General features: G+C 36.5%; 1 protein-coding gene across 1 annotated transcript in view; it reads right to left on the minus strand.

Annotated features, from left to right (window-relative positions):
* GNAL (G protein subunit alpha L) overlaps positions 1 to 16,740 on the minus strand; it is a 127,646-nt gene extending 110,906 nt beyond the window's left edge. Inside the window, exons 1-4 of the mRNA XM_026063049.1 lie at positions 16,048 to 16,740; positions 15,652 to 15,724; positions 14,750 to 14,804; positions 14,451 to 14,570 (exon numbers count right to left, since the gene is read on the minus strand). Of these exons, the coding sequence (XP_025918834.1) occupies positions 14,451 to 14,570; positions 14,750 to 14,804; positions 15,652 to 15,724; positions 16,048 to 16,186 (387 nt within the window). The 5' untranslated portion in view covers positions 16,187 to 16,740. The remainder of the gene's footprint in view (positions 1 to 14,450; positions 14,571 to 14,749; positions 14,805 to 15,651; positions 15,725 to 16,047) is intronic.
* Positions 16,741 to 21,692: the final 4,952 nt, after the last annotated feature.

Genomic DNA, 21,692 nt, shown 5'->3' on the forward strand with positions numbered 1-21,692 from the left:
AAAAAGAAATGGGAGTTGCTTCCCCTTTCTACGTAATTTGTTATAATCAGCAACAGAACTACTGAAACTTGATTACCTGTGGTCTGTGTCCTTCATTTTTTAAACCTCTCACTAGCAAAATCGCTATCTTTGCCATAACTATCCTTTCCAGGTTGTCTTATCAAGACAGATGTGCAACACACACATGCTGAACAGCCTGCAGACTGTCAAGGATGGCACTTACCACAGGACTTAGATATGTATTTCCTTGCTGCTATAGCTGGAGGCTGTCACCAATGCTTCAAAGCTATTCATCTGCCACCCTTGACCTGGAGAGCTTTCCTTCTAATGCCACAGACTTGAGATAAATTTGTTTTATTCTTCAGGAACTTCATTTTTCTTCACGGGCTTGAGGGTCTACAGCTAATAGCCTACAAACTGGATTTTTCACCCTACTGTAAGCCATCTGACGTGCTGGTTCTTGAAATGATAAGATTAGAACTTTGCACATAAATAAGGCACACAATATCTTACACATAAATACATGCCTGTGCATTGTCAGACGCAAAAGAACAAAAACTCTTGCGTGCTACTTTTAACTGAAAGTTCCTGATGTACGCTCTTTGGTCTTTTTAACCTTTAGAGTAAATATTCCTAACAGCATTACTTCCCCTAACCACCACTTCTGCTTTTAGGAAAGAAAATCTTAGGCTCTGCCTGATTAGGTGATGTGTGCATGATTTTCCACCAGATAAATGGAATCATCTGAATATTGCCAGGATTTAGATTTAAAAACTATAACTATTAACTATATTTAACTGGAAGCACAAACTAGTCTTGTATACTCTATACTATAATCTACTACATTGTCTGAATGGCACTCTGGCAGATCACATGCTGTTAAGAGGAATTATCATGTCTGTTTACACAAAAACGGATAACTAATATAGTCTCTAAATAAATTCAAGAGATGATTATAGAAACTTACTTTAGTTTTGGGAAAGAAGGCCCAAGGGCTTTAACCAACATACCATTAGGATCTTTGTGAGAATAGAGGCAAAAGTGAAAGACCAATTTATAGGAGCTCATGTCTTCAAAAGTTTTCTAGATTTTCAGAAGTTTTAAACTTCTGCAGGTGCTTCATGTCTCTGAAAATACAGCCATAAATACCTGAAACTGGTCACCCCTATCTACAACGTGTTTATGAGAGCTTGTTCCCTAAAATCACTGATGTAGAATATCTAAAATATATGGGCTTTCATGCAAAACAGAAGAGAAGAATTCTCTCCCCAAGTTCATTTCCTTCCTCTGAAAAGATAGTCCCAAGAAGATAATATTAAAATATTAATTAAATTATTAAATTATTAAATAATTAAAATATTTAAATATTAAAAGTTGTATTCTGCTCCCTTTCCCCTCCAACCTGGAGTGTTCTCTTTTCAAAAGTAAACAAACCCAGGTTTCGTGGTATCCTCATATTCTTGATGCTCTCCTCTGGACTCCATTTGTCTAGATTTTTGTTGTTGTTGTTGAAGTTCAGTTCCCAATACTAGACACAATATCCCAGCTGAGGACTCAGCAGTGTCAAAGAGAATGGCATAATTAATTCACGTCTTTTTGTACAACAGCCTTGTGAATGTATCCCAGAATGAGTTAAGTCATTGTTTGCAATTGTGTATTACACCCAAGAACTTTTCCTGCAGTCCAGGCAGTTACTTTGCATTTTGTATTAGTTGTCCTTTTCTCGAGACCTTCTGCTTATTTCTGATGAGCTGCCAGAAAGGAATTAATGGTTCACCTCTTGCAGACAACTAAGTTTGACAGACTTAAATGTACAAATTCGGTGTTATCAAGATCCAAAAGTAACTTTTAAGTTCTTTAAACTGTTACAACAGCTTAAAATTGAAACAGATTTGACATTCTCTTTACAGGATACTAGTCGCAATGATTAACAAAGAAAATATGAGGGACAGAGAAAAATAGTGGTTTAAAAATGAAGAAAAGCCAATCTAAAGAAGTATTTTAACAGTAAAGAGAAGCCTTCTCTAGTGGCCACTCCTTACTATTTCTGCTCCTTTTATCATAATCTACAACTCTTTTTCCCACAAACCACAAGTGCTGAATCATGTAAGACCTAAATTGACATAAAAATAACAAAATTCTGCTACTTGCAGCGTTCCCCAAGGGACATCAAAAATTTCAAAACGTTTTCTCTCAGTGATACATAGCATTAGGAACTGCAAGAGAAAAAAAGTGGTATCTTGATATTTTTAAACATCATATTTCTCTAATGAGAAGGGTTCTAAACAATGGTCTTCTTTTCTGCTAAATCAGGCAAATTGTAAGGAACAATTAAGGAATGATAAGCAGATTTGAAAGCACTGAAGTCCTTGATACTGTAAACATTGCCTCTCCAAAATCAGGCTGAACACCAATTTCTTTTCCATTTTCAGAACAAAAATAAAGCATGTTCTCCTCTGCAGAGAAGGAAATATTAGTCATGGTAGATAATTTAAAAGAATGCATAAAGGATACATGGCAGCAGAGCAAATGAGAAGACATGTTACTGCACATGAAAGGATAAAACAATTGAATTCAATGGATTTTTTTTTTTTGAATAAGCTAGCCAAAAAACATACAACAACTCTGAAAATACCAGAGAATATGGAAAATTGTCACTCATAGTATCCTTTGGGTTCTGCTGATGTTGCTACACAGACCTTCACACATTCATAACTCTTAACACTCTTAGCTGCAACTGTGTTCAGGTTCTCTTGGAATTATTACCTATTAAAATGTAATTCTATAAAAATATCAACTCAGTGTCCACAAAAGTAAACAATATTAGGAATTATTAGAAAAGGACTAGGGAATGAAAAACAAAACATAATGCTACGTGTAAATCCACAATGTACCTACACCTAGAATACTGTGTGCAGTTCTGGCCTCTCATTGCAAATATGGTCTACTAAAACTAGAAGAAATATGAAAGGGTGACAAGGATAATCAAAATCTGGAACAACCTCTGTGAGAGAACCAATTAAACAGACTAAGTAAGACTCTTTAAGCTGGAGGATAAATATTTGGAGGGTTATGATATGTAATGATGGACAACATGGAAAAGATGAGGAATTTCTATTTCTAATAGAAGAGTCAGGGAATATGAGCAGGTAGCTAGTAATAATAAAAAAATCAACCAGGTGGTACTTCCTCATATGACACATACTTAAACTGCAGAACTTGCTACCACAACTGTTGATACTGAAAGTATTAAAAAAAAAAGAGAGAGAGAGATGAATTCCTAGAAGAAAAATCCAAATACAAAAGCACTCATTCAAAAAGTACCTCAGCCACAAATCTATGGAGGCTAGGAGAATATATGGGGAAAATATTACTACATGCTTGCCCTGTTCTTTTACTCTTTCTTCAGTTCCACTGTTGGCTGCTATCAGAGACAAGATTCTGTGCTAAATGAATCTGTGATCTGAGCAGGCACAGTTGTTCTTATGGTTTTATCGAGCTGTCCAAATCAATTTAAGGTAAATTATCTAAGATTCTGTGCATGAAACCTTTCCTTCTGCACAGAAAGTTTTGCTGGTGCAGCCTACTGTTCAGCAAGCCTTTTAAAGATATTATTATTAAAAAAACATAATATGAAAATGAATCACAGTGATTATTGAAAAGACCTACTGTTCACAGCTTAATAACATCCAGAGAACTGTCACTTATGTGAAAAAGATTTTGCTTATTTCAAGTTTTGTGCCAATCTCTAACCTACACAACTTTTCCCACCCCCAGGAAATCCATAAAACTGCTCAACGACCTCCCAAATACATATCTAACACGGTGAAATGATTAGCTTGTTTTGTTTTTGACTAAAATAAAACTGAAAGTATTTGTGATTCTGATATTAATATCACTGCATAACTGGGAGTTCAGCTGCATGAATGTGCTAACAGTACACTAGCAATGTATTTAGGTCCATATATATGCATATATCTATGTATTTGCAAAATTGAACCCTAGGAAAGGTAGGATTTTAGAATGAACTCTCTTTTCGTGGAACATCAGACTTCATGCCAGGCTTTCATTCATCAGTGATAGGAACGAAAACCTGCTCTGCAGAATTTAAGGCCAAGAACAAAATTTAATCCCTTATTTCCCCTTAAAACAGTGAAAACTCTCTGCAGTGTGGATGGGTGGTTTTCACAAACATCACAAGCTGTCTTCTTCTACCGATGTGATTTTCAAATCACAGCATTTTTATTAATTAAAATTTCTGACTTATGAATTCCCTAACTAATTACTCTTTTGGTCCATAACAGATCCACACTGTCATTTTTAGTTATGGCATTCAGATGAATTTTTAGTTTGCTTGTTTTAAAATCTTGGGCAAAATTTAGCAGACAAGAGCAGAGGTTAAAAATGATAATTCTAGGAGTGGAAAAACAAAAGCTCTACTATTTAATTAAACGTATGTTATCTTAAATAAGTAAATCCAATCTTTTTGAAAGGAACGGGCAACACTGGTGTAGGAAGCTCAAGCTAAAGTTCAAGTTAAAGGACACCCGTGTTTGCCAGAAAGAAGATTCTCACTTAAGTATTTAAGACTACCAAATCCTGCCRTGAAGCCTCATTCTCCTGTGATACCTGCTAAAAATCAGATAATTAATGATGTGGTTTTGGCAACAAGTGGAGATACCTGACCTCTTCCTCTCTCTAAAGATAAAATAAAATATGAGACCATATATTTGTAACACAGATTTGTTATTTATATTTCTCCTCTGTCTTTTCTTTTTGGCTCAGGTCATGAACTTGAGGAAAAGCTTTCTTAGAGTACATATACGCTTGCCCACAGCCTCCATCAAAGGTGCTCTGGACTTGACTGACAGTTGCGTTCTGCTGTTATTAGGGGTCAGCTTCAGGCTTGTAGGCAAGGGAAGGGGTAGTTAGTTTTCTGTACAGAGGGAAGGGCAGTATGAATCTAGCTGGGAGGATACACTTTTCCCTATTTTACTTAACCATTCTTTTCCTCCTCTTGTTTTCCTACCTGACAGTTCTTAGATTTGATATTATTTAGCTCATGTGAAAGAAAGTATGTGGGTGTACGTTAAGAAAAGAATGATCTGCACAGCTCTGTCACTTAACATCCTATGGAAGTGAGGGTGGACGTGATCAAAAAGCATTCACCAAATTAACAGAGATAAGAGGGCTTGCATATCTTTAGCCTATTTTATCCTGCTAAACAATTTCACAGTTCAAAACAGTAGGATAATTATTTGCATTAAAATATGTTTAAGTCCTCCTGACAGCAATAAGAAAACTCAAATGGAATGAATTGGCAGAAGTGTCAGAAAACATTTAGTTTTAAAAGATTTAAAATGCAAGTTCATCTCTAATGTCTGCATAACAGATATAAGTTCCAATATTCCTCTGGCCTAAGGATAAATATCCTTTCAAAACATCCAGCACAGGTTTTTAAAACAAATACTAGTAGATTAATTACATGAGTGAACTTTAAAACAAGCAAAATTCATCTACTGATTTAAAGTAAGAAGGCATAATCTGCATGCTTCAAATGATAGCTGGCAGGCTTACAACTCTGTTACAGCTCTGTTCCAAGAAATTATTACAAGACCTTCCAAAGTAAAAGATGATATAAACTGAAAACTGCGTTGTACAAATTACATCCTCCCTTTGACTCTCTTTTAAGAGAAGGTCTTAGAACTTGACTAAAACACTTGAATTGAATCTCTTAAGAATAGAAAGGCAACTGAAATGAAAGCTGTAGCAGAACAAAACCATAGACATGTTTTGCAAACTTTAGCAATAACTGCAAATGTGTATTGTCCCTCGCCTTTCTTCTGCTTCAGAGTCCTATTAACATCATAAAAAGCTGCTTAGATACACAGCAAAAAAATTTTTTTGTCCATAATAATTTATATATTTCAACTTATTTTCTTCATATTATGTAAGGTATACATGCAGTCTTTAGTTCATACTGCTTATCTTGTTCTCTATTCCCCAACTCAGGTTGTCACCTTCTACAAACAAAATATCCTGTCCACTGATACAGACTGTATCTGCATTAAAAGGTAATCCATTACTGCCAATAAGTACAGGCAACGGAGGAAGCTAAGGAAGTGATGCAAAAGAAGTAGCAAAGATCTGAGCCAGCAATGTTCGACACTTTCAGCAACAAAAGTTAAAATCTCATCACGTACCAAAGAAATAGTAAGCAGTTCAGATTTATGGCTGTTGTGCAGATGAACACTCCCTTCTCTGAAACTCTAATGACCTTTTTCTTATTCTTACTGAGCAGGTGATATCCTTTGTTCCATAGATCGCCACAGGGTTCAGTGAGAATCAACATACATATAATGATTTATCCTTGATCTACACATTTTTGATCATGTCCACTGAAGTCAAAAGAATAATCCTCCCTGACACATTACTTTTAGAGCATTCAAAACAGCAAAAGCAGTACATCAACCCGCCATTTATGGCTTAAGAGATTAAAAGAATTAATTGATAATGAAGACAATTGCGAAACATATTCTGCTATGTTTAGCTTTTCTCTGGCTGTGAAGGAAAATCTGTTTTACTGTAGTTTATAAATAATGACAATTTATTAAACATTTTACTATCATTCCTCTGAAAACTGTTACTTGTAGAAGTTGCAAAGTCCTCATCCTGAGACTAACTGGATAGTGTATCTTCATTAACAGTGTGGTTACCCTTCACATGTACTTACACTTAGTTTCATTATAATTCAGTTTCCTTTATACATGAGGGAACAAACAAATGAAGTTCTTTGAAAGCATTTTTAAATGCATGTTAAACCTTAATAAACCAAATACTAATTTGTAATTAAATCTTCTATAGATTTCAATGCATTTCAATGTAAGTGCTAAAAATTGCAAGAATTTCTTTCCTGTTTCTTCTTTTATGGAAAAATGGGGATCGAGACTAGTCTTTTATTCTGTACAGGCTATCACCTCTCCTCCACTTATCTAGTGCACAGTGCTCTTCCTGCAGCTGTTTTTCACCACCTTACCATCTGAGGAGAAGAAGGGCTGCTGCCACCTGCACATTACAGAATAGCTTATGAAATACAGGAATACCTAAGCAGCAGCCACGAGAGTTTGCGAGGCAACACAAAACAGCAGCCCCCAAAAGCAAGCACAATTTAAAAAAAGCAATATGCTCCACAGATCTGTGGCCAATATAAAGAAAGCACAGCCTTGAGCCTATCACTTCCATCTTTCTATAATTGTTTAAAAATAGGGTATACACTGAGAAATAACTGATGAATAAAAATATTTTAAAGCTCCAAAAGGATCTTGTAATATATTTTTGGTAATGTGAAGAAAGTCAGTCACTCCTACTTGAAAAGATAATTTAAATTATTAGTCTTCCAATTGCCATCATATCAAACATCCAGATTTAGCAAAAAAAAATTTTTTATCCATTTAAAGTGCTACAGAAGTGTATAAAGTTTTCAGCTAAAATTGTAGCAACAAGACAGAATGTGAAATTGATTATTAATAATTCACAGTATTTGACTGGATACTGGCTTGACTTTCAAAAGTCCCCAAATAATTTGTGTTCATGGGCAAGAAATCCAAAGTAGTATCAGTAAATGTCAAGAATTTTGGAGACTACGTAAGTAATGTACGTTTTAGTTAGCAGTAATAATAAATCAGAATAACTTTTCAATTTCTCAGTGAAAGCCTCTCTGTTAGTGTGATAATAAATAAAGTAGGTTGGATAAAGTGTGAATACCACTCCGCTCTCTGGGCAATCAGATTCATTATGCAAGATAGCAAACATTTAATTCAGTGTTACTATGATGATGTAATAGCGAATGCAACACCACAGTTTAGGTAGAAGGATTTTTCTTCTTTTGCACTTGTTCATAAGACTTCCTCAAATAATTGTCTTGTCAGACTGAAATTGACTATTTTACATTGGAAGCTGTGCAAAAATATGTTCTAAAAAAGGGAAAAGTATATGGGGAACATGAACCTTTTCTGTACATTTCAAATTTGAATCTGTTTTTTAAAAATATTGACATAGGAAGACCTAGAAACAAACACAGAATTTTATACCCTTCTTACTTTTTTTTTTTTTTTTTTGAATACATCTTACATTTGTTAACTGTGGCTCATTTATAATGACACATGTGACTTTCTATGGCTCCCAGTCTCAGAATTTCTACTGTTAACTGTTGGGGCCCAAGTAGCTCCCCAAGTTCCTTTCCTGGGACACAAACTTATTTATTTATTTATTTATTTATCATCAGTATAAATTGCTAACAACTGTGCTTCAGTGAATTTCTTATATTAATTCTTCTTATTTGGGCTGAGGAGAGGAACAAAAGTGTTGCTTTACTTTTGTTAAACAGAGCAATGTTTTACTAAAGCAAAAACCTTATTTTGTCTTGACGCTTGAACATAATACCTTCATCTTAAAAAGAGCCCCCCCGCAACACAATGCACGTATTGGAAGCAAGAAATCTTGAGCCTTACAGAAGAATTGTACTTTACACACACAACTCCAATTTTAAGCCCCAGGTGTCTTTTCTAGTATGAACTGAGTATTTATTAAAGAATAAAACTAAAACATTCAAATGAAATCATCACAGAATTTCATATTTTTACAGTTCCAGTACACACTATCTTTTTTTTCAGAATTGCCCTATATATGTTTCTAATATGATCCCAGTTCAGTTCTACATTTTTAAAAACTTACAGTACAGTTAAAATAACTTCTAATTATATCTGAAAGCGCTAATGGATTGATTGATCCATTACCAGTGAACTTAATGCTTATGAAGAGTAAAAACTAAATAACATGCAAAGTTGAAGTATATTCTTGATCTCATGTGTGAAATGTTTATAATTTTGTCTCTTAACATTGACTAATCTGAGCATTAGGGACTCRGCTTGCTGATTTAATGGAAACCAGACACAACTACACTAAATCTGTATGCAAACAGGTATTTTGCACCAGAGCAAAGATATCACCATGCATCAGCAGAATCTTCTCTTAACACGAAAGGAGCTCAACCTCAGTATTCGCTGTTAATTAATTGTTAGTGTATAGCACAAAATCAAGCACTATCACAACAAAGAAATTTCATCTGTTACATAATTGCTACTTTTCCCCAATATCCACTGCTTTTCAATACCAGTCCCCTCAACAATATTAACCTTTGTGTGAAGACTGAAGAGTTACCAACAATTGCATTAGCATAAGCAGTATTTTCCACTGTCCTTCTTTGACAGCCTTCTTCATTAGTTTTTGAAGTGTTAGTAGTTCAGGGGAGTAATAACATTGTTGGATCTATATAATCTAACCATTATCTGGCCTTCTAGATCCTTTCCACATTTGTGAAAATAAGAACAAAAGAACGACTACCAGTTTGCATTCTAGAACTCGAAAAAGGCAAATGACTTAATTTGTAAAACTCTATTTGATCTTCCAAAGTTAATTGTGATTTGAAACTGTAGTAGTGCTAAGTATTATGACCACAGGTAAGTGTAAAAACTTGTGGCCCTTCATCCTAACCAAAATGGTAAATAAACTCCTAAAGTAAAAATCTAAATGGAAAAAAAAAAAAAGCAAACCAAGCCATTTGTCTGGCAATATTCACTGTATTTTCTCTTTAGTTTTATGACATTTTCCTGTAAAACATGGTATATTTTCACACTCCTGAGAAACATGGAAATACTGCAAGTTATTTAGAAAACCAAAAATGTAAGATGATGTTATTTTGCAACTCCTTTGGGCTACATCAAGTATGTATTACACAGAAACTTAAACATGTTTTGGCCAAATAGGATATTAAAGTCACAGCATTAACTGCACGACCCAAGTAAGTTTAACCATATATGAACCATATTTATCATGTTTTTTGTCTTTTATTTAAGTATTTATTTGGGGTAAATATTTTCTAAAGCCCACCAATACACTTCACTTGACCAAGATTTCCAGTTACTTCAAATATTGAGACATACCCTGTGTAAACCAGCAATCGCTAAGCATCAGTATGAGACTGAATTTGAATATTATGTTTAATAAGTATTTGAAATGCCTAAGGAAAGTCTACATGACTTCAAACCCTGACCACAAATATTTTTCTTTCTTTCATCCGTTTTTAAGGTACTAATAAAAAGCCCTGATTTTTAAGAAGAAAATGTGGAAGAAAATTGAAGTCATGAAGTTGAACTCAAATTGCAACATCTAGAAAAGCAGAGCAAACCACAGAAAGAACATGTTAATCTAAAGCACCTTCCCTGTCAATGCGTACATTAACATTTCACTTTTAAAAGCTGAATTAAAGAGGTTACATGATTGATAAAATAGCTTTAGAAGTTATTTTTAAAGCTAGCATTCTAAAATCAGCACAAGGGACTACATTTGCACAATTCACTGTTTTATGAAGGTTTAACAAAATACTTTGGCTCTCCAGTAATTTTCTTAACAAAGTAAAATAGTCCTCCCTGGTCCTCAATAACTGGATGAGGTGTTTATATGCTTTCTATTAAGCAAATGATTCACGTTCACTGGCAACTAGGCAATACAGGCAAATGCTGACTTATACAGTTTGGTTATAGTATGCAGCTAGTTGACTACCTGCCATATATATATATATATATATATATATATATATACACATACACACACACATACAACTGACATAACTTTTCAGATGTGCCTAATCTGACAGATAAATTTAAAAAAAATCTATTTAATTTGGCTAAATTTTTGGTGAAGACAAAATTCAAACACGTCAATAAAGACAACTAAACTTGAGTAAACACATGCTTACATAATACACCGTGTTTTTCCACAGCTACTAGCAGAATACGCCCTTAATATGTTCACTCTGTTTCACAAAGGACAAAATAAATCCCCATCAATAAAGGATTAAAAATGGCGCAGGTCAATTCCTGTTAACTTTAGCAACTATCAATCAACACTATGCCAAAAATAATAAAAAAACCCTTTCCAATACACTGTGCATGTTTCCGTTTCAGTTTTAAAGCTCTTCTGCAGATTCCATCCTGGAATATGGTACTAAGGTAATGTCTAAAGTAGTCGTTAGATGAAAATTTATCTTGTTTCTTTTTATGACTTCAAGGAAGAAACTATAATGGACACATACCTTATTCACGTTTATTAACTTCTTAAAAAAGCAAGGCTTAAATCTTATGATTTATATAATTCGACCATATCGGTCTCTCAAGCGATCTTTTGTAAAACGTACCACTAAGACAGTCTTTTAATAGAATTAATGAAAGGCAACTGAAAAATTGTAAAAGAAATCAATAAATCTTTGTTTGTTTTTTAAATCTACCACATAAAACATCAAGTTAGTATTACTAGACCAAATAAAGAATAAATTCTAACAAAAGTAAGTAAAGTAGTTGCACTCCACAGATACTTAAAGGACTATTAAGATGCTGTAAAGAGAACACTGTTTGTTTTAAAAATTGCATCACTACCAAAGTAAGATGTTCTGCTTACATTTTATAGAGCACTATGTAATTAAAATACCAACCAAACAAAACCCCAAATCCAAGTCTAAATGTGAATCCCATCCTCACTCAAGTTCTTGGAATTTCTGTCATAGATTTTAATTAGAGTAGGATTCACCCACAGGAAATCAGTATTTTCAAATCCATCTATTTTAAAGGACAATTTTCACAATTAAATGTATATTAGTTAATTTCTATGCAATTTAAGTATGCATATCCAAGTATACCCAATATGTCACAAATATATTTAAATTAGTGTCTCACGAGTGTTGGCCATATTGTGCCATCAGTGAAATTTTTGCATTTCATCAGGAATCTCTATTTAAAGACTCATGATACAGTGCAGTTATTTTACCACATTTTGCATCGAATTTACTTGAAATGACTCTTCAACTAAAATACATTCATTTTTAAGAGAAAGATTACACAACTAACATTATCCAGAAAATAACAGATCTGTAATGCTTATTGAAACAATAAGGACTATGTCTTTAATGGTTTATTAGCATCCAGATTGTTAAAAATCCTAAAATTAGCTCTTTCTTCTTTCAAAAGAAGGGTAACATTTGTCATGTTTTAGAATATGCCAAAGTTTACCCCAGAGACAACACCTAAGCGCTGCCTAAGTCAGCAGTTTTTCCTTTAAAACTATTTTTAAAGTACAGATGATAGAATAGCAAGTCCTGAATACATAGTATTAAATCCTGTATTGGTTTCCCTGGTTCAGAAGGCCTTATTCCATATACCAGGTATTAATCAGAGAATCAGTAATGCTTAGAAAAGGATGCATAACTGCTTACTATCCACATATTTATTTTTATGCTAGTACTTATTTAAAAATATTAAATGGGTCAAAAGGTATTTCAGCTGGGAACATAATTTTACTTTAAGTTATCATTGACTCAAATTGGAGTACAATCAAGCCCTGAAGCACTTTTTTTTTTTTCAATCTCTTTCTCACACATCTTCCTCGAAAGAAACATCATATTAAACTAACAAAATTTTAAAAATTATGTAGTCAAACTACAGATTTTACAAACATTAAGCCTATGAACTGGGCAGAGAAGAAAGCAGAAGGAAATAGGTGAAAGTGACAGATAAAATGTACCTACTTCTAAACTAGTACTAGATATTTCTTCTTTTTTTAAGCTTGTAACTAACAACATTTCTTGTTTTAATTAAGATTAATATTTGACACCGTTTCAAATAATGTGAAAGTGTTATTCAGAAATCCTGGTAAATTCAAAAAACAAAGTTATTCATTGTTTAATTTTAAAGCAAAATAGATTTTGAAACCAGACCTAAAATGAAATATTACTTGCTTCAGAGTGCACAAGGTACCATTCTTCTTTCCCTCAAAGAAGAATAAGTTTTTCCATTTTATAAATATCAAAAAGTCAAATTTGCACAGATATAGTCAACTTCTGTGAAGAAGGATAGTTTTTGTAAAAAGACTAAGCTAAAATATTAATAGCTCCAGCTCTATTGAAAATCTACTTTAATTTTATTTCATCCTAGACACTCAAAAAAACATGTACTATACAGAATTGCAAAGGATATATGTCAGTATTTATTTTACCCAAACAAATAAGGGTCAAAATTTAAGAAAAAAAAAAGAAACAACAAATGCCTTAAAATTCAAAAACACATACAGGTCAAATATTTCCTGATAAACTCAACTTCCATTTCTAAAAGGAGTTTCTCATTTCTACTAACTTACATATACCAATTGAGCAATTATGCAGTATGTGGGTGTACCTTACAGTCGTTTTCTTAACATCTGCATTCTGTGTTAAATTCTAACTGTACAAGATGTCTGATATTTTTCTTTATCTTGAACCTTCAAAGTGGTAGGTTTACCAGAGGCAAAACCACACACCAGAGAATATGAGTCATATAATAAAGAAACATCTCTTCCCTTTCTCCCCCTTCCACCCTGAAGCTATAACAACCTAAAGATACTCTATTGTAAATGGCTTCTTTGGTAATATTGATAACATGAGCAACTCATAATCATTTAGCCAATGAATGAAGATTTTTTTTATTCCTTATTGTATCCATAAAAAAGTGCTCTTGATATCATTTTAAGGCCAATTAAAAATTATGTTACTACAAAAATTAAATTCTTAATAATAATCAGAATGCCTATGTACTTGCTTTCATGTTAAGCACAAAAAATAAAACATACTATGAATGCTTCTGTAAACGATTACATTAAAAGATCAAAATAACCAAATGTAGGATGCCTATGCGAGTTAATCCAAATAACATCTCTAAGCTGACTACAAAACAGTAACCTCAATACAGAAATTGTTAGTTTTCTAATTATTCCATATCAACATGGCAACATTCACATATGACTAAAGTACTGCTCATGCCCACCTCATAACAGAGCTACAATAAATAGATGAGGAAGCAAGGCACCTTACTTGACCATTGTTTACACAAATTTCCCCTACGAAATGCAATAAGCACTGGAGTCTCTCTGCCCTTTCACTTCCTTTTATGCCCTTGTATATAGGTAGACTATAACTCCTTAGACTGACATCCTGCATCTAATTACACATAGGAAAATAGCCCTCAAACAAAGTCTTATCTGAAGTGTCAACATGTATAATCATATCAGAATTTTTTTAAGAGATGGACTAAATAATAGAAAAAAGAGCATTTAACATCAGCATCAGCAAATAAATTAGTAAAACATAAACATCAGCAAATAAATTATTAACAACAAAACTCAGCAACACTAAAACAGGTGCAACCACCACAGTCTTGTAAGAAAGTTAACCTTGTGGCAATGCTGACACAAAGCTCCTCTCATGAGCATCTTCCAAAAAGTAGGGGAAAAAAAATCATTTCACTGATCAAAGTGAGAGCTATGCATTCCTCCTTGAAATAGAGTAACATAATGGTTTCCATTCTTACCTGTGTATAGTCAAAGTCAGAAAGAGGAGCTATACTCTTGATGTAGTCCATTCGAAATTGGTTTTCTGGATTGGCCAGTGGAACTGGGGGTATTAAAGTGCTCATAGCTGAAACTATAGTCTAAAATTGGATAAAACAAAAACAAGCACATTAATCTGGATAAATCTAAGACACAGAATCAATAGAAGATAATCCAGTCTGATCAGCAAAATGGGATTTCTTTCTACACAATCTTAGCACAATCCTTATCGTTTCCAGTACACCCAAGGGTTTAAGAACAGTATAAAGAATGTTCTTACCACAATTGCATCTTTAACATTTTTCCGAATATCCAGTATTTTCTGTTTCTTTTCTCTGCATTAAAACAGAAATATTAACACTTTGATTTTTTTCTTTCAAAGCAGTTCAAAGTCAGTTATATTAAATTTTTTGTTTTCACACTGACTGCTTATTTATCTGCTCTCCAGTCATTAAGACATACTAACTGAAAAGAACAGCAAGACAAATATATTTTTCCCCCTAATCCCTTCTTTCACGTACTATGAAGAGCAATACACATTCACCCTTAATATATTGTTAAATAGCCACATCTGCAAAGTCTTCCCTGACAGAACTTGCAGCCATTCTTTCATTTCTACAGCATGCTGTAGACATGCACTAAATTGATAATATATAGTTGAAAGGCAACAGATGTCTAAAATTAACACTATAGATTAATAATAAATTTAGGCAAAGAGTTCTTCAGAGAGAAATGATGTAGCCCCAGAATTTAGAATGATTTCTAACAAACGTTCAAAATTAGTTTCAGTTTTACACTAACCCAATACCGGAAAAAGAGCAGCCACTCTCATCCTGAATATGACTTGACATGTATTTTTGTGTTACAGACAGATGCAATATTTAGTTATTTGCTTCTATGTAAAAAGTAGTCGCCATGTTGTTGCTACAGAGGGGCCTGTCAGGCGCTGCAGTAGCAACAGTGTAAAAATACTGTATAGGGGCCAGAAGGAGAAAACGCAAATATACAATAGCAGTAATTTCCTTATTCTCTCTCCCTTTTCTTCCCTCCCTTCCCCAAAACGCAGTGTCAAGCCACCAAAATGCAGAGGGGATGAAGAGCAGAAATTCCCTAGCATACTGTGCGTTAACCTGCTTCAAACAGTTAATGAAAAATAAGTCACAAAGTGTCAATAATTCTTACTCTGAATTAAATCCATTGACATGTAGGATTCTCATTTGTTTCACAATAGTGCTTTTTCCTGACTCACCAGCCCCTAAAGGAGAAAGAAGGAGAGGCAGAACATTGTGATATATGGTTCAGGCTTTTTATTTTTCCATTTTTTGGACATGGCACGATAGCATCTCCCAGCTCCAGCAGCATTTCTGTCTGTATGCATCCATGTGGCTCACGCGCTGAGCTCAATCGGGGGACGCTTCCCATATTGCTCAATAAAGCAGCCTACATTTTTCATATCTCGCACACACACAGCACACACACAGCTAGCTTCTCCATTACACCCTCTCGCCAAGGGTAGCTCAGGCAAATGCCCCCTCGCCTGCTCCCCTTCCCCCCCACCTCTACCCCCCTCTTTCTTACCCAGCAGAAGCAAGCGATGTGTCGCTTTATAAGCCAGTCTCTCTTTCTGCAACTGCTTCTCTATTTTTTTGTTGGCTTCTCGCTGCGCTTTCTCATCGATACGCTGATCCTCTGTTTTGCTGTTGCCCAAACACCCCATAGCTGCGGCTTAGGATGGATGTCAAATTGTTGTCTTTATATATTTAGTATTTACAAGGGGGAGGGGGAAACGAAGAAGGTAAGTCTTTATATCCTTATATTCCTGCGACGGTTTCTCTTCTCTTCTTCCCCCCGGTTGCTCAAATAAAATGGTCTCTAGTCGCGTTCTGATCAAAACAGAGTTTGTTTGCTTTTTTCCCCCAAAGAGATGCAAAGAGCAGCCGGCAGAGGTAATCGTTCCCGAGCAGGGAGGGGGTGGGGGGAAAAAGCTGTACAAAAATGTCTAACATGCAACGAGAGCGAGCGAAGGGCTCCTCCTGGAAACCAGCCTAATGCTGCTCTCCTCTCTCCCTCCCCACCACACACACAATCCCTATATTTCTCTGTAAAGGTCTATTTTTGTCTTTCTAACTCAGCACTGCCTCTTTCTGCGAGGCCAGGAAACAGCCAAGCTACGAACCCTACAGCGAGCGAAGAGAAAGGAAAAAGGTAAAAGCCGGATCTACCTGGGCCGTGCGGGATCGCCGGGGCGGCGGCGAGGCTGCGCCCGGGGCTGGCCCGGCTCGGCCCGACCAGGGGCCGGGGTCCAGCTGCCCCAGCAAACGGGGGCACCGGCACCGCACCGCCGCTTGCGCTCGGCTCCGCGCAGCCCTGGCGAGACCCGGCGAGCGCAGCTGCTGCAAAAACCTGGAGCTGGCTTCTGGCTCGTGCCGGACGCCCATCGCGTTTTGGCCCCGCGATCCCAGGGCCGGAGGGCGTCCTCGTCAAGAGCGGTTCTGGTCGCCCCGCCGGGGCCGAACGGTCCCCACCGCCGGCCTTGCCCACAGGGAGGGAACTCTGCCACGCGGACACTGGGAGACCGGTCCACGCTTGGTGCTCCTTTCCCAAATTGCTCAGCAGGCACAGGAAAGCCTAGCTGCTGCTGTAGCACGATGTGGCATGTGGAACTTGGCGCTTTTGGGTCAGGAACCCCAAATTGCACACACCACCTAGAACATATGGTCATTACCATTCCTGCTCCAGGGAGAAGAGCGTGCAACATACTAGTTCCACCAGGATGGGAAAGTCAACCCAAGTCTGCCTAGATTCTGTCAATCACGCTGCCCAAAATCAGAATTATATCTATATAAATATATATACATCCTTCCACACATATATGTACAAGACATACATGTAAACTTACATGTCATGCTAACACACACACACACACACACACACACAATCTGTTTCCACAGATTGTCACAGCAGCACATAGGTAGGTGGTTTTTCCTTACATTTTTCCTTCTAATATTCCAAACTGTATCAGCTGAGCAGGAAAACGAAGCCTACAGGATTATTTAATCCAAACACTATAATGCATATGCAGATAACCACCACAAAAACAAATCTCTAAAGACAAGAAGCCATGCGTTTGTTGTTTCATTAACCTACATTTTTAGGTCTCAAAATGAAAGAGCAAACTAAACAAAATTAAAGGTATTTCTCTTTGATGCAAATCAGTATCTCAGTGCAAGAGCAATAATATGGCACCTGGCTTTTTCTAAAATTCTTGCTCTTAAACTCTACTGCACAAATAAAAACTACATCCACTATTCAAACGTGGTTCCAGATTCACTGAGGCACAAGGTGCCTAAAAAAAAGGATGGACACAGAACCTCTAAAGTCTCAAAATATTTTCATCTTTATGTCCAAATATAATTATTCACCCAGTATCCAGCATCCCATGTAGATTTTTGAAGAGGGATTAGTAATCATATTTTGATAGCTACATGTCTTAAATCCTGGTTCTGACCAAAATCGATGAGAGATTTACCACTGATTTCAATAAAAAGAAATATTTTTTATCTAAAAAGACTAAGCTGTATGTGTCAAAAGAGATGTAGATGTTACAAACAGAGGGATTTAGGTTTTTTTTAATTGCTGTCTCACTTAGGTGGGAAGTGCTGGATCTAAGATCAAGGAACAGGAACTTGCACTGTCTCCTTTGAAAGCACACTGTAGGAAGGGGAAAATGGTAGGATGCAGAAGAGAAAAAGGTAGTGCTCTACCTTTCAATGCAGTATGGCAGGAATGGCAAGTGGATTTTTGCAGTAAGTATCTATTCAGCTCCTTCAAAAAAACCCCAAAAAACTCCAGAAAACAAAAAACAAAAGTTTTCAGGAGAGCCTATTGAATTCAAGTACCAGATACATGTTTTTGTGGCACTGCTTGATCTCGAACCTGGAAGCTGTTTTATTTTCTTCCTTATAAAGACAGAATGATGGGGCACTAAAGATAAAAATTGACAGAATCTGCCAGGACCAACTATGCATTTTTTTAATGTTACTGAACTGTATTTTTCAGGACAGACTGCTTTTTTCCTATTTACATTTTCCTGTTTGGAGGGGCAAAAACTTATTCAGACACAGGTAGGTTTAGATGCACAATTCAGGATAACTGCTATTTTTGAGGCTGTCAGGCATGGGATAGAAGATGAAAAGCTTTGATGAAAAGCAGTCACACTTGCTCTGTGCTACAGCCCAATGAGGGCTCAAAACTGAACAGGCTCTGCTAGAAATCACTAGCTGCGTCTGGATTTTCATAGTGCTTCAGTGTCAGAAGCCTTAATTTATGATGCACAAGATGTGTGCAGCCAGATTTATTTCCTATTTAAATACCTCAGTTAGAGAACTAGGTCCCAAATCTGGCTGGTGTCAGCTGGCCCAAGGAACTAAATCTGTCTTATTTTTTTCCCCTCCTCTCCTCGGGATTTTTGCCCCCATATATACTAACTTTTGGATTTTTTTGGTGTAGATTTGTTACCGGCTTTGATAAAAGAAAAGATTCAGTGTCGTTAAATAGGATTTGACAGGATCCTGGGATATCCTGCTTTTACCTTTATCCAAAAGAGGGAAAGTGTTCCTCATTTCCTCTCTCCCCCTCACAAACCCCATGACCCTTTTGGGTCTCTTTCTCCTGAGAAAGGATCAGCCAGTTCAAAAGTGACAGGCGTGAGCAACCTGTGCCCAGAAAAAACTTCTGGCTGTAATTACCTTCCCAAACCTCCCTTTGGTCTTCCCAAATACAGCACTTCTTATCCAGGATGCATTCAAAACTACAAAGTCCTAGAAATACTAGTAAACATGAGTGAAACTTTCACCCTCTTTCACTCAACTTTCACTGCAGCCCTTTTTTCCAGAGAGAAATCACAGCTATCACATGCATGTATGTATTCCCTGCACACAGAGAAACCTGAACTGTGAGCATAATACAAATACAATACAACCCCTCCCTATAAATGGTTTCTGCAATACTGCTTTACCAAACAAGCTTCCAGTACAAATCATACACGTGGATAAAAACAAAATCCTGGGCAAAGGAAAAGGAGATCCTTCCTGTTTCTCCCCTCTCTTCTCAGTCAACCAGCATGGCATCCTCCTCAAGTTCCTGGTCCTCCCGAAAATAGGGTATTTCACAGTGCTTCTGCCACATCAGACCAGGCAACATATGTATACAAGTATACTTTTATATAGGTATATATGCATATGCATATGCATTTTATATATATATATATATATATATATATATATATATATAAAATACACACTGAATGGGTACGTGTGTGTGAAAATAAAATTGAGCTTCTCTTCTCCTGCTTTGCGCTCAAGCTTGATGGTGTCCCATTGTGAAATCAGGCAAGGAAGTACAAACCCTCTTGGTGGGAAACCAGAGACACCTTTATTTTTTGCTTTCTTTTGCAGGTCCTCACTTCGGATTGCATTGTTCCTGAGCCTCAGTTTGAATGTTGGTGAGCTCAAGTCACCTGTGTGGAGGCTACATTTGTGTATTTGAACAGAAGAAATTTGACAGCCCAGCTTAAGCTAAGTTCAGGGAAACAGTCATAACTGGATGGTCACTCCTGCCACAAGATCACAGATTTGTTTCTCCTGCACATTCTGTTTGRGGTAAAATGTCCCCAAATAGGAATAAAAACCCAGTGAGAATTAACAGGGAGAACATGCAGATATCTCTCAAGAGACCCTGTTGCTCCTTGTCCTTATCCAGAGCAGGCATGATGCAGTTTTTTCTTGCAGACATGGTGGCTCTACAAAAACCCTGCAGACCCTTTGCAGACCGTCTCCCCATTGCACAGCCTCTACTGTGGCTTTGGATCTGTTTCTCAAAGAAAGAGCAAATGCAGAAACAGATCCAAATAAAATCTTAAGGGGGAGTTAAGCAAAGGGAGAACAGATTCTTCCTGCTTGTCACTCTTTCTGCCTTCACTTTCACAGGCATCTCTGACTTCATGCTGTCACTGTCCTAAAGCATGGGCACTGCACTAGTTGGATAACACTGTGGTGACCAGAGCTGCTTGTGCCTAACTTCAGGATACACAACTGTTACTACTACCTACTTCATTGTCAAACCGTGGTCTGAAAAGAGAAAAATAAATCCATATTTGCATAGGTATTCAAGAAAAACAATTCTTTCTCTCTGGTAATAATTTCTTGGTAAGTTTGTTTCCCTGCAAATGTCAAATATTAACACAAAAGTACACACTCTCTGGAATGCTACATTTGGATTTTTATAAGATACATGAACCAGGAACCAAAATATTATGACTCCGATCATATTAAAAATACTGACTATAGATTTAGCAAATACACAGCATTAGAATGTGTGCTGTGAATGTCATTCTGAACAATTTAACTTTTATCCTTTTGTATTTAAATCTGTGACCTCCAAAAGCCACTAAAAGAGCTTTGAGGGGAGCTGTATTATTGTAAGAAGCAGTATGGGAGAGAAGCCACAGAAGTAGAGGTGTGCATTTCCACAGCCGGTACGGTCCTGAATTGTAACCAACTTCATGTCTGTGGATTAGGGTCAAGCCCACTGACGCAGCAAAGGGTTAGCAGGACACAATAAGGGGCATAATAAAGTTCTGAGTAGTTCCTCAGCTCCATGGCCCCGTTTTAGCATCCCCATTCCCATGCCATACTTGGCAACAACCACCACGTAACTCACCTGAGAAAGCAACGTACCCCTCTTCTTTTCCTCTCCCACAAAACACAGTCCCCTGTCTCTAAGGGGCACTGAAGAGCACAGGCAAGCAGTAAAAGGGACAAAGCAGATGGAGCAATGCAGTGGAAGAGTATGGAATAAGAGTAATAGGGTATGAAGAGAAATAAAAGTTTTCCAGAGATAAAGTGCAGGTAGCTGCCCACAGCAATGAGGATAATAGACTTTTGCCCCGAGAAAGTAGAGGATTAGTTCCAAAAAGCGCTCTAGCAGACCAGACACTTTTTCGAAGCCGGCATTCTAAAGCATCAGGTGAAAAGCAGATTTACAGTACGATCTTGTTAAAGGAAGAGGACAATCCTCTTTCATTCAAGCTAGTTATTCCTCATCCAAGCTAGTTATTCCTCATCCACGTCCTGCAATAAGAGAGAGGGAAAGGGGAATTTCTGCTCTGGCCATCCCAATCAGCTCAGAGTTTGAATTGATATACTCACTGGTAAGATAATTTA

The sequence above is a fragment of the Apteryx rowi genome, unplaced genomic scaffold, assembly GCF_003343035.1.
Source record: "Apteryx rowi isolate R43461 unplaced genomic scaffold, aptRow1 scaffold_199, whole genome shotgun sequence".
Lineage (NCBI taxonomy): Eukaryota > Metazoa > Chordata > Aves > Apterygiformes > Apterygidae > Apteryx > Apteryx rowi.